We start from the raw sequence: 14,878 nt of genomic DNA, 5'->3' as shown, positions 1-14,878 counted from the left end.
AAAGGGTTTAAAAATGCATAAACAGAAAGTATTGGATAACCTGTTGGTGCTTTACAGTTGTTAAGGTATCAAAACTGGATGAAATGCATCCAAGAATACTGAAGGAAGTAGAAGTGGAAATTGCAATTTCCTGGCAATAATCTCTCAATCTACTCTAGACTCTGGGGCAGTACCAGACAATTGGAGAATTGCAAACATTATCCCCTTGTTCAAAAGAAGTTATAAAGATCAGCCCCGCAATTATAGACCAGTTTAATGTCAGCGGTGGGGAAACTTCTAAAACGATTATTAATTAAGTCACATAGAAAGGTATGGGTTGATTCAGAATCATCAGAATGTATTTGTTAAGGGAAAATTGAATCTGAATTACTGGAGCTATTTTGAAGAGATACAAAGAGGGTTAATGAGGGAAGACAGTTGATGAAATGTGCAAGGACTGCCAAAAGGCTTCTGATACAGTGCCACACAACAGACCCATGAGGGAGAGTTATAGATCATGGAATAAATAGGACAGTTGCAAAGTGAGTACAGATTGGCTAAGAGATAAGAAAAAGAGAGTAGTGGTCATTTTTCAGGTTGGAGGAAGGTTCTCAGTGGAGCTTCCCAGGGATCGGTTCTGGAACTCTTGCTCTTCCTGTTATAAAGGTCTAGATCTTGGATGAGGCAAGTTCAAAGTTTGCAGAATATATGAAACTTGGAAGAACTGTAAACTTTAAGTATAGAAATCACAGAGGACATTGTCAAATTGGTGGAGTAGGAAGTTAAGTGGCACTTAAAGTTCAATGTAGAGAAGTGTGAAGTGATACATTTTGGTAAAAAGAACATGGAAAAACAGCACAAAGTAAAGGGTTCAGTTCTAAAGGATGTGCAGCAGCAGAGAGACCTGTGTAAATATATAAGACATGAATGGTGGTAGGGCAGGTAAAGAGAGCTGTTAATGAAGCAAACAGTGCAGATGTAATGTCTCTATCTCTTAGCCAGGTGGCCTGGGTTCACGTTCCAACTGCTTCAGAGATGTGTCATGAAATCCCTGAACAGATTGACTGGAAATATTTACAGTATTCTAGGTTTTATCAACACAGGCATAGAGAGCAGGGAGTTTATGATGAATTTATATGAGACACTAGTCAGTTGGAGCATTATGTACAGTGCATTGTACAGAGTGCAGAAGAAGATTTTGAGAATGCTTCCAGAGACGAGAAAGTTCATGTATGAGGAAAGATTAGAGAGTTGGGACAGTTTTCTTTGGGCAGAAGAAGGCTAAAAAGAGATGTGATATCGTTCCAGATTATGAGAGGTGTGCACAGAGTAGGTAGGGAGAAACTGTTCTCACTCATAAGTGGATTAATAACCAAAGGGCACACATTTAAAGTGTAGGAAGAATCTTTTAACACAGCGAGTAGCTAGGGTTCAATTGAGTGTGATTCAAGTCAACAGTTATTTGAATAGAAACAATATACGTACACACACCTGACTCTCACACACACACATCCAAACTTGCAAACCCAGAGACATGCGCGCCACCCCAGACTCTCACACGCGTGCCACCCCAGACTCTCACACGCGTGCCACCCCAGACTGTCACACGCGCACACTCCTGACTGTCATACACGCACACACCCAACTCTCACGTGCACACACCCACGTCTCACACACGCACACACCCAAGTCTCACACACGCACACTCTCGAGTCTCATCCATACACATGGTTCTCACACGCATACACATCCTGAGTCTCATACATGCACACATCCCCCAATTCTCTTACACATACAAGCACAACACACACACACACACCCACCGACTCTCATGCACGTGCACACTCATCTATCACACACCTACACACTGAATCTTTCACACACATACAGATACACACACCCATCTCACATGAAGAGTCCCAACTCTGACTTTCTCTCAAACACAGTCTCTCTCACACACCTCAACTCTCACGCACACACCCTACTTTCACACACACACGCAACCCTCACACATGCACACCCCCAACATTCTCTCACACACACACCCCCATCTCTCACACAAGTGCACACCTGCAACTCTCACACACACATCGTCTCTCTCACACAGGCACACACGACAGACTCACACAGGCACGTGCATACAACTTTCACACACACATACATACCCAACTCTCACACAGATGCATATCCCCTCATCTCTCATGCACATGCACACCTGCAACTCTCGGACACAGACACATCGTCTCGCTCTCACACAGACACACACTGCAGACCTACATCAGCACACACATCCAACTCTCTCTCACACACTTACACCCCATCTCTCAAACATGCACACAACCCCAACTCTCACACACTTCTGACTCTCACACAAGCACACAGGCCCATCTCTCACATACACATTCCTGACTCTCATACAGTCACACACCTCCATCTCACACCCACACACATGCCTGACTCTCATACATGCACACATATCCCCCAATTCTCACACACATACAAATCCGACACACACATACACCCCGACTTTCTCGCGCACATACACACACACACACACACACACAGGCCCATCCGTCTTACACGCACGCACTCCACCACCCCCCACTATCACATATGCACACTGAATCTCTCTCTCTCTCTCACACGCATACCCTCCCCACACGCACACAGACATGCCCCAGACTCTCCTGCATGCACGCATTGGCGCCTCTCACACACATCCCTCTGACTCTCTCATACTCCTGACTCTCACACATACACACACCTCCATTTCTCACATATACACACAGCCTAGACTCTCTCGCACACGTACACTCCTGACACTCTCTCAAACATCTCCAACCCTCACACACACCCGACTCTCACATCCCTAAATTTCACATACACACACACACCATCAACTCTTACACATGTTCACACACACTCCCCTGACCTGATCCTATCTCTCCCCCCTCCCCGCCTACACACATACACTCCCCTGATTGTCTCACATACATACAGCCCCAACTCGCTCTCACACATAACTCTCATACATACACACAAACCTCTGACTCTCTCACACACTCTCCCTGGCTCTCACATTTATTAATACAGCCCCAACTCTCTCACACACACCCAATTCTCATACACACACACACACACACACAAACACAGCCTCAACTCTCTCACACACACTCCCCGACTCTCACATATATACATATAGCCCCAACTCTCTCATACACACACACACAGCCCAGACACTCTCTCTCTCACACACACACACACACTCAACTCACACACACATATACCTGACTGTCACACACACACATCCCAGTATCTGTCACACACACTCACACCTACAACTCTGTCACACACATACACCCGTCACTCAGTCACACTCCCATACCACCGACTCTGTCTTCCACACACACATACGCCTGTCTCTCACACACACACATACACACGTACACAGATACATACAGACACACACACACAGACACACTCCCAATTCTCTCACATTCCTGACTCTCACACATGCACACACCTGACTCTCACACACTCCTGATTCTCACACCCACACACATACATAGAGTCTCTCTCACACACATACACACGCCCAACTGTCACATACACATAGGGGAGGCAATGACCTAGTGGCATTATCGTGGGACTGTTAATTCAGAGACCCTGGTAATGTTCTGGGGACCCAGGTTCGAGTCTTGCCATGGCAGATGGTGGAATTTGAATTTTAAAAAAATCTGGAATTAAGAGTCTAATGATGACTGTGAATCATTGTCAATTGTTGGAAAAACCCATCTGGTTCACTAATGTTCTTTAGGGAAGGAAGTTACCATCCTTACCTGGTCTGGTCTACATCTGACTCGAGACCCGCACTAATGTGGTAAACTCTTAACTGCCCTCTGGGATGGCCCAGTGAGTAATGCCTGTATTCCATAACCAAATTTAAAAAAAAAGTCTCTCACACACGCACATACACACCCATCTCTCATACATACTCATAGTCCTGACTTACACACACACATATACTCTCTCCCAAACACACACATACATACACCCCCACACATACACTCACCCCAGACTCAAAACAGACACATACCCGACTCTCTCACACACACACACACATCCCTAGTCTCACACATACACTCACAACCCCCAGACTCTTGACGCACACACACACCCCTGACTCTCTCTTATGCACGGACACAAACCCAACTCTCTGACACACACCCCAGACTCTCTCTTTCTCACACACACACACACCCCCCCCAGACTCACTGTCTCTCTCTCTCTCACACTCACACACACACACACACACACAAACCTGACTCTCACGTGCAGATCCTGACTCTCGTTGACAATCGTACAACAACTATTACATTGCACACACATGTCGTGCAAACATGTCTCCCACATACACAGATGCTCAGCTAGCAGACATACATACATCAGGGACACATAATAGTCAGTGACCAGGGAGAAAAGCTGAGCTTTCAAAAGTGAGATTAGGATCTCAAGTGGGGCTGAAAGTTGAAATTTTGGGGTTGAATATTGTGAGTCAGCATGCTCCTACTGAGTTTAAAGAGCTGCACTGCCTGTCTGTCTTGTGTCCTCACTGCCACCCTACTCCCCACTCTCACAGTGATCCCCCATGCCATTATCACAGTTCTCACTGAGGGGTCAGGATCATTTTCAAGCCTTTCCATGGGGTTACAGCAACAAAAAGTACTGGAGTGGATTGTGGAATGAACACACAGACACAAAGAGACAGAAAGAGACAGACATGGACATACTTACACACATAGACCCTGACACTGACACACTTACACACAGACACAGACCCCGACAGAGACACACTCAACGCACACACCGTGACACAGGCACACTCAACACACACTGACACAGACCCCAAATCAGGCACACACACAGATGTAGACATACTTGCACACACATAGACCCCAACTCAGACAAACCTACACACACAGACACAGATCCTTACAGAGATGCACTTACAAACACAGACCCTGACAGAGACACACACATAGACACACTTGTTGATACACATGCAGACCCTGGCACAAGCACACTCACACACACAGACATCCACTCCTCCTGCATTCACAGCCACCATCTCTCTCTCACAGACCATGGGCCTCACCCGGTGATCAATCATGCAGCCAAATTACACTTTGAGTGAACCCTTTTATAACATAGTTCACATCAGAGCTGCATTCCTTCAAACATGTTAATACTTTCTTTCATCCAAATAACGCTGATATTATTACACTGAAATTAACCGTGAACAACAGACTGTGTGAAACGGCAGAACCCAGCAGTATTTCTGCAGATTCTATTGAAAGAGCACGATGGCACAGGGTGAAATAACAGCCATATATAAATAAACAATTCAGATAAACTTTCAGCTTAGTAAGGGTGGAAAATAATACTCAGCATAATTTGAATTTCAAAATTAAAAGCTTCAGAAAACAAAGAATATATGCACTCATGCAAATGGTGTTTTCCAGTTAACAGGGTCCTATCAAACAAAACTTCAGTGCCCCAGTTAACTACAGACTGGAGCTGGGAAGTATACGGACAGGGTCTGACATTTGTTCTTCATTCCAGCTACGATGAGGTGTACGGGGGAGCACCTACAAAAGCAAACAAATCAGACAGGTTAGATTAGAGTTCAATGTAGCAATTTAGCATCATTAAGAACAATGAATCTATGGAGCCATACATCATCGAGATCACAGCTGGCGAATTTAACCTGAAGAGCCTTTGAGAAAAATGGCCAAAAATAGAAACTACAGGAAGGCGCAAGTCAAAAAAATGGCATTTCTAAACTAAACTCTTAGCAAATTGTCAACTGTCTGGTGGAATGCATAAGTTACATATAGTTTATATTATTATGATGATATATAAGTCTGTGCTTTAGTCTAACATCCTGACATGTCGACAATGGTACATTAAGAGTGTTGAGAGTGACTCCCACAAGGGTGTGCACAAGCTTCCTGATATATCTATTTTGAAAAACCAGGACTGTCTATCCAACATTGCCATGCCACTCTGAATCTGCAACACTAAAGGCTCTGAAATCCAGCACTAATTGCAGTTGATTGTACAGATCCCAAAACCACACCCAGTACACCAAAATCACTTTTAACACCCCAATCCCATTCCCAATGCCCCCCATAAAAACTCTGAATGCCCCAAACCCACACTCAATGCCCAAACCAATTCCCAACACCCCATGGCCAATCCTAACACTCCAATTTCAACATCCCAATCCCAGTGTCCTAAAACTTTCTTATACATGTCTGTCCCTTCCCTGACTTCACAAGTGAATTAGCCAATGTGTTTCATCTTATAGAGTAATACAGCACAGAATCAGACCCTTCAGTCCAACCAGTCCAAGCCAAATATAAGCTCAAACTAAACCAGTCCCATCTGGCTGCTCCTGGCCCATATCCCTCCAAATCTTTCCTATTCATGTACTTATCCAAATTTCTTTTAAATGTTGTAATTGTACCCACATCCACCATTTCCTCAAGAAGTTCATTCCACATGCGAACCACCATCTGTGTAAAAAATTTGCCCTTCATGTCTTTTTGAAATCTCTGTCCTCTCACCTTAAAAATGTGCCCTCTAGTCATGAAATCCCCCATCCTAGGGAAAAGACAACTACCGTTAACTTTATCTATGCCCCTCATTATTTTATAAACTTCTTTAATGTCGCCGCTCGACCTCCTTTCCTCAGTGAAAAACAAGTCCCAGCCTATCCAACCTTTCTTTATAACTCAAATCTTCCGTACCTGGCAACATCCCGGTAAATCTCTTCAGAACACTCTCCAGCTTAATAATATGCTTCTTATAACTGGACGACCAGAATTGGACACAGTATTCCAAAAGAGGTCTCACTTATGTTGTGTGCAACCTCAACATGATTTCCTAACTCCTATACTCGAAGGACTGAACAATTAAGGGAAGCAAGCCAAACGCCTTTTTAACCAACCACCCTGTCTGTACGTGACGCAAACTTCAAAGAATTATGTACCTGAACCCCTAGGCTCCTCTGTTCTACAACATCACCCAAGGCCCTATCATTAATTGTATAAGCCCTGAGCTCATTGCTTGTAATAACAATTAGAACTTACTTGCAGCATTGTAGGCTGGAGCTGGTGGGTATGGGTGATAAGATGCCGCATGTGTGTTGGCAGCATAGCCTGGCTGCATCGGGTAGTTGTGCATCACTGTTCTCACACCATGGAAAGGAACAAACACTCATTAATACAACTGAAAACGATATATATTTAGATACTGCCTTTAACAATTTTAGGATGACTGAAAGCCCTTTAGAGTCAACTCAGTGCTGTTAAAATGAGGTTATTGCTTTGATGTAAAAAACACAGCAGCCAGTTTGTGCATAGCAAACTCCCACTAACAGGAATGTGAAAACAACCAGACAATCTATTTTTGTAACCTTGATTGAGAACAAATATTGGTTCCAGGGATAGCTTCTTTGTCAAAATAGCAATATAGGAACAGTAGAACATTCAGCTCCTCGAGGCATTCTGGATCATGGATCAACTACCTCAGTGCTATTTTCCCTGTGTTATCGCCACATTCCTTCATAGTATTATTATCTAGAAATTGATCAATCTCTGTCGTGAACAAACTCAGTGACTGAGCCTTCACCATCCTCTAGGGTGGAGAATTCCAAAGGCTACCTACTCTCTGAATGAAGAAATTCCTCCTTTTCTCAGTCCCAAATGGTTGCTCCCTATTCTCACACTGTGTCCATTGGTTCTACTCCCAGCAGTCAGGCAAAACATCTTTCCTGCATTTAACCTGTTGAGTCCTGTCTAAATTTTGGAAGTTTCAATGAGATCGCCTCTCATTCTTTCATACCTAGAGAAAGATAGGCCCAGTCTCCCCAGTCTCTCCCCATGAAACAATCCTGCCATCCAATTAGTCTGGTGAACCTACAATGAACTTCCTCAATGCCAAGTATATCCTTCCATGGATAAGGAGACTAACACTGTACACAATACTCTAAAATACCATCTCAAAGACATTCCATGAATTCCTTTTCTTGAGATCCATGACCAACCTGATTTTCCCAGTCCACCTGCATATTGAAGTCCCCCATGATTATTGTAATAGTGCCTTTCTTAAATGACTTTTCTATCTTCTGATTTATTTTCTTCCCCACATCCTGACTACGGCTAGGAGACCTGTACACAACTCCCGTCAAGGTTTCCTTCCACAGTTCAAAGACATGCAGGTTAGATGGATTGGCCATGCTAAACTGTCCCTAGTGTCCAAGGATGTGTAAGTTAGGTGGATCAGTCATGGGAAATGCAAGGTTACAGGGATAGGGAACGAGGCTGGGTCTGGGTGGGATGCTCTTTGGAAAGATGGTGTGGACCGGATGGGCCAAATGGCCTGCTTCCACAGTGTAGGAATTCTATGATCAACTTAATAAGGCATAAGGGGGATGGTGATGGTGTAGTGGTATTTTCACTGAATGAGTAATCAAGACATCTAGTTAATGTTCTAGGTATCTAGGGTTCAAATCCCACCACGATAGATGAAGGAATTTGAAATCAATAAAAATCTGGAATTTAAATGTCTAATGATGAAACCATCGTTGATTATCTAGTTCACTAATGCCTTTTACAGTAGAAAACTGACATCCTATATTAAATGTTACTTCAGACCCACAGCAATGTGGTTGACTCTGAACTGCCATCTGAAATGGCCAAGCAAGCCATTCAGTTGTAACTATCGCTACAAAGTCTCAAGGCTTCAGGATGTTGCCAGGTATGGAAGGTTTGAGTTATAAGGAAAAGCTCGATAGGCTGGGAATTTTTTCAATAGAGCGTAGGAGGTTGAGAGGTGACCTGATAGAAGTTCATAAAATAATGACAGGTACAGATAGAGTTGATGGTAGTTGTCTTTTCCCTAAGATGGGGAATTTCAAGATTAAAGGGCACATTTTTAAAGTGAGAGGAGAGAGATTTCGATAAAACGTGACAGGCAATTTTTTTATACTGAGGATGGTTCACGTGTGGAATGAACTTCCTGATGATGTGGTGGATGTGGGTACAATTACAATGTTTAAAAGACGTTTGGATGGATATATGAATAGGAAAGGTTTAGAGCGATATAGACCAGGAGAAGGCAGGTGGGACTAGTTTAGTTTGGGATTATGTTTGGCATGGACTGATTGGACTGAAGGGTCTGTTTCCACGCTGCATGACTCTATGACTTTCTAGCATCAACTGAGGCACCAGAAACGACAACAGCAAGAACAGCCTTGTCGATGCTGCAATGTCCTCCTCCTAACAGCTGCAGGTTATGTCAAAATTGGGAAAGCTATCTCACAGACAGCAATAGCCTGATGGAGTCATAGTCACAAAATCATAACTTACAGACAATACCCCAAACAACACCATCACCATTTCTGGATATATCCTATTCCATCAGCAGGATAGAGCCAGCAGAAGTGGCAGCACAGTGGAATACAGTCGGGTGGGAGTTGCCCTGGGCATTCTCAACTTTGATTCCCAACCTGTTGCAGTCTGATGGTACCAGGTTAAACATGGGCAAGGAAACCTCCTGCTGATTACCATGTACCGCCCTCCCTCCCTCAGCCGATGAATCAGGAATTCTCCATGTTGAGCAATAACTGGAAGAAGCACTGAGGTTGGCAAGGGCAGAGAATGCAGTCTGGTTGTGGGACTGAGATAGTAGGAACTGCCAATGCTGGAGAATCTGAGATAACAAGGTGTAGAGCTGGATGAACACAGCAGGCCAAGCAGCATCAGAGGAGCAGGAAAGCTGACGTTCAGAAATGACCCGAAACGTCAGCTTTCCTGCTCCTCTGATCCTGGTTGTGGGACTTCCTTTGTTAGCCATGGTTAACTCACTTTTCCTGTTATTTTCTGTGCCTTGAAGGAATATATTTTTATTACAAATCATCTATTAATTCTTTAAATAGTAGCTTATCTGTCATCATACTTTTTAAAGTATTTTCCCAATCACCATTGGCAACTTATCTCCATGCCTTCATAGTTTCCTTCGTTTAGAATTTAAAATCTTCATTTTGAATTGAATTACATTATTTTCAAACTTTACGACAGAACATAAAACAGCACAGCACAGCACAGGAACGGACCCTTTGGCCCATGATGTTATGCTGAATATTATGCCAAATTAAACTAATCCCTTCAATCTGTCCTTGGTCTATACCCCTCCATTCCTTGCATATTCATGTGCTTATCTAAAAGCCCCTTAAATGCCCCTGTGGTATCTGCCTGCACCACTACCCCTAGCTGCGCGTTCCAGGCACCTACCACTCTCCTGTGTAAAAAACTTGCCCCTCCCATCTCCTTTGAACATTCCCCTTCTCACCTTAAACGCATGCCCCCTAGCATTAGACATTTCAACTCTGGGAAATGATTCTGAACTGTCAACCCTACCTATACATCTCATAATTTTACAGACTTCTATCAAGTCTCCCCTCAGCTTCCGCCATTCCAGTGAAAACAATCTGAGTTTTCCAGCATCTTCTTATAGCTCATACCCTCTAACCCAGGCAGCTTCCTGGAAAACCTGTTCTGCACCCTCTCCAAAGCCTCCATGTCCTTCCTGTAATGTGGCGACCGGAAGTTAATGCAACAGTTGAAGGCCTAACCAAAGTCTTATAAAGCTGCAACATGACTTCCTGACTCTTGTACTCAATGCCCCAACTAACAAAGACAAGCATGCCATACATTTTCTTTACCACCCAATCTATTTGCCACATACTTTCTTCACCACCCTATCTACTCGCATGGCCACTTTCAGGGAGCTATGGGGTTGAACCCTAAGATCCCTCTGTACATCAATGCTACTCAGGGTGCTGCCATCAAGTGTATACTTTTCCTTGATATTTAATCTCACAAAGTGAAGCATCTCACACTTGTCAAGATTAAATTCCAACTGCAATTTGTCTGCCCATATCTGCAAATGATCTGTATCCCATTGTATTCTTTGACAACCTTAATCACTATCTACAACTCCACCAATATTTGTGTTGTCTGCAAACTTGCTAACACACCCATCTACATTTTCATCCAAGTTATTTATTTAAATACATATCACAAACAACAGAGGTCCCAGTACGGATTCCTGCGGAACATCACTAGTCACGGACCTCCAACCTGAAAAACACCCTTCCACCACTACTCTCTGCTTTCTATGGGCAAGCCAGTTCTGAATCTGAGCTGCCAAGTCTCCGTGGATCTCATGCATCTTAACCTTCTGGACTACCTACCATGAAGGACCTTGTCAAAAGCCTTATTAAAATCCGTGTAAACAACATTTTTGCTCTACCCTCATTAATCACCTTTGTCACCTCCTCAAAAAGTTCAAACAAGGTAGTATGACATGACATGTCCCGCAAAAACCCATGCTGACTGTCCCTAAGGCCATGCTTTTCCAAATGCATGTAAATCCTATCCCTAATAATTCTCTCCAATAGCTTCCCAACCACCAATGTGAGACTCACCAGTTTATAGTTTCCTGGATCTTTCCTTATTTCCCTTCTTGAACAGAGAAACTTTAGCTACTCGCCAGTCCTCCGGGACCTCTCTGCTAGCTAGCAAGGTAAAGGCCCCAGCAATCTCCTCTCTTGTCTCAGTAACTGCAGTAGATACCATTGGGCCCTGGGAACCTTAATTTTCTTCACGACACCCAATACTACTTCTTTCTTGATCCCATAATGCCCTAGCGTATTATCATGCTCCACACTACTCTCACTATCCTCCATGTCTTCTCCTGGGTGAATACTAACACAAAATACTCATTTCAAAACACAATCTCAATCACGTCCGCTGCCTCCAAGCACAAGTTCCCTCCTTTATCCTTGAGTAGTCCTACCGTCTCCCTAGTTAGCTTCTTGTTTTTAAAGTATGTATAGAATGCCTCTTTAACCCTACTTGCCAAGGTGACTTCATGGCCCCTTCGTGCTCTCCTAACTCCCTGCTTGAGTTCTTTCCTGCTTTCTTTATATTCCTCAAGGGCCCTGTCCAATTTTAGCTTCCTAAACCTTATATATGCTTCTTTTTCCCTTTTGATTAAATTTGTATCCTCCCTCAATATCCAAAGATCCCTCACCTTGCCATCCTTGTCCTTCCTTCTTACTCGAACATGCTAGTTCTAAATTCTGATCAGCAGGTCTTTAAACAACTCCCACACGTCAATGTGGACTTGCCTGATAACAGTTGCTCCCAATTAATTCTCCCTAGCTCCTGCCTAAAACTGACGTAATTTGCCCTCTCCTAATTTAGTACCTTTCCGCAAGGTCCTGACTTATCCTTATTCATAGGTATTTTAAAACTTAAGGAGTTGTGATCACTGTTTCCAAAATGCTCTCCCACTGAAAGGTCAGTCACCTGGCCAGGCTCATTAGGCAATATAATGTCCAATGTGGCCCCTCCACTCTTTGGGCTACCCATACACTGTTTCAAGAAATCCTCTTGGATGGCCCTAACAAATTCTGGCCCATCTAAGCCTCTTGCTCTAAGGAAGTCCCTGTCAATATCGGGAAAGGTAAAGTCTCCCATTATGGCAACCCTGTTGGTACTGCATCTTTCCATAATCATAATTATTCCATAATCAATTATATTATGGTCGCAGTTCCTAAAAGTTCTCTTATAATATGATTATTTACTAAACCCTTCTCAATGTATAATGCATTAGCAGCCAGTGATAGACAGGGCTAAGTGATCCCACAAGCAACAGATGAAGGTCTGCAGTCCTGCCACATCCAGTTGTGAATGGACAATTAAACAACTCACTGGAGGAGGAGGCTACACAAACATCCCTACCCTCAGCTAGAAGTGTCGAACGGATGATCCAGCTTGGCCTCTTTCAGAGTTCTTCAGAATCACAGATGCCAATCTTCAGCCAATTTGACTCACTCCATGTGATATCAGGAAACGGCTGAAGGCACCAGATATTACAACAGCGATAGGCCCTGACAACATTCTAGCAAAAGTACAGAACTAGCCTTACCCCTAGCCTGTTGCAATTCAGTTACCACACTGGAATCTACATAGCAATGTGGAAAATCATGCACACAAAAAGCAGAATAAATTCAACATGATCACCCTATCAGTCTATTCTCAGTCACAGTAAAGTGGTGGAAAGGGTTGTCGACAGTGTTATCAGGCAGCATCTGTGCCTCTTGGGCATTCCCTCTGGGTCGAGTTTGATTTTCTCCACTCTGGAGTTTGAGGTCCAGCGGTGACTAAACAGTCTGATCCTGAATCTCTAAGAGTCAGTGTGGACTTGTTGGGGCCAAAGGGCCTGTCTCCACACTGTAGGGATTCTATGATTCTATGAATCCACACATCCTGGCCAGGAGGTGCTTGAAGAGATGGGAAGGTGGAATGCTTGGATTTTTGCACAGTCCCTTTGCTGCTTATGCTTGACCTCTATTTTGTTTTAGATGTTCAAATTCATTGACAGATGTTCCTTCCCCAGTGTGGGTGGTTTTGACTTAGAGATTTCCACAAACCAATGGGAATATTGCATGTTTTCAGGGAGGCTTTGAGGGACACCCTCTGCCCTACTGGCAATTGCTTGCCATGACAAAGCTTGGAGAATTTGTGTCAAGTATGTGGATAAATGTGAGGTTTTGCATTTTGGTAAAACAAACCAGGGCATGGCTTACACAGTTACTGATAGGGCCTTGGGGTGTGTTGTCGAACAGACAGACTTATAGTTCATGGCATCATAGCTGGACAGGATGGTGAAGAAGGCGTTTGGCATGCTTGCTTTCATCGGTCAGAGCACTGAGTACAGGAGTTGGGACATCATGTTACAGTTGTACAAAACATTGGTAAGGCCACATTTGGAGTACTGTGTACAATTCTGGTCGCCCTGCTATAGAAAGAATGTTATTAAACTGGAATGGGTGCAACAAAGATTTACAAGAATGTTACTAAGATTAGAAGGCTTGAGTTATAAGAAGAGGCTGGATAGGTTGGGACTCTTTTCTCTGGAGCATAGGAAGTTGAGGGGCGACGTTACAGAGATTTATAAAATCAAGAGGGGCATAGATAAGGTGAATTGCCAAGGTCTTTTGCCAAGCATAACAGGATCCAAAACCAGATGGCATAGGTTTAAAGTGAGAGGGGAAAGATTTAAAAGGGACGTAAGGGACAACTTTTCCACACACTGGGCGGTGTGTGTATGGAACGAGCTACCACAGAAAGTGATGGAGCCGGGTACAATTACAATATTTAAAAGACATTTGGACAGGTACATGGATAGGAAAGGTTTGGAGGGATATGCCCCAAATGCAGGCAAAATGAGCCAGTTCAGTTTAGGAAACCTGGTCAGCATGGATAAGTTGGGCCGAAGGGTGTGCTTCCATGCTGTATGATTCTATAATACAGCTGACTGACCAGAACCAGTACGTCAACACTGGGGATGCTGACCTGAGAAAGGACACTAATAATGGAGCATGCATCCTGCCACTGGATTTGCAGGTTTTGTACTGACATTGCTGGTGATATTTCTCAAGGAGTTCACGGCATCAGCTAAATGTTGCCATATCTCTGTTAGAAACAGGAGCAGGTTTAACACTGCTGCCCTGCAGACAATGAATTTGAGGCCTGGTTTGAGGTCTTTGTCATCAAATTACCTGTCCTGGAGATGGCCAAAGGTTTTGCTAAAGGTTAATGGCATCACTAAAGGCAATGTTGAACTTCATCATTAATATTTGCCCTCAATGAGAGGAGGTTCCCAAAGTGTGGGAATTAATCTACATTGTCCAGAAGCTCATTATGGATCTTGACTGTTGGGGGTTCTGGTGTTGCATGATGGGAGCAGCTTGCTAGAGGAA

The 14,878-nt window shown here is 43.7% G+C and overlaps 1 protein-coding gene across 1 annotated transcript in view; it reads right to left on the bottom strand.

Annotated features, from left to right (window-relative positions):
- Nucleotides 1-3,739: 3,739 nt before the first annotated feature.
- The window catches only part of shisa4 (shisa family member 4), a 56,516-nt gene continuing 45,377 nt past the window's right edge, over nt 3,740-14,878 (bottom strand). The window contains exons 5-6 of the mRNA XM_020533471.2: nt 7,134-7,229; nt 3,740-5,627 (exon numbers count right to left, since the gene is read on the bottom strand). Of these exons, the coding sequence (XP_020389060.1) occupies nt 5,602-5,627; nt 7,134-7,229 (122 nt within the window). The 3' untranslated portion in view covers nt 3,740-5,601. The remainder of the gene's footprint in view (nt 5,628-7,133; nt 7,230-14,878) is intronic.

Source organism: Rhincodon typus, chromosome 25 (assembly GCF_021869965.1).
Source record: "Rhincodon typus isolate 14 chromosome 25, sRhiTyp1.1, whole genome shotgun sequence".
NCBI lineage: Eukaryota > Metazoa > Chordata > Chondrichthyes > Orectolobiformes > Rhincodontidae > Rhincodon > Rhincodon typus.
Note: the sequence above shows the minus strand (reverse complement) of the source record. Positions and strands in the feature narration are given on the sequence as shown.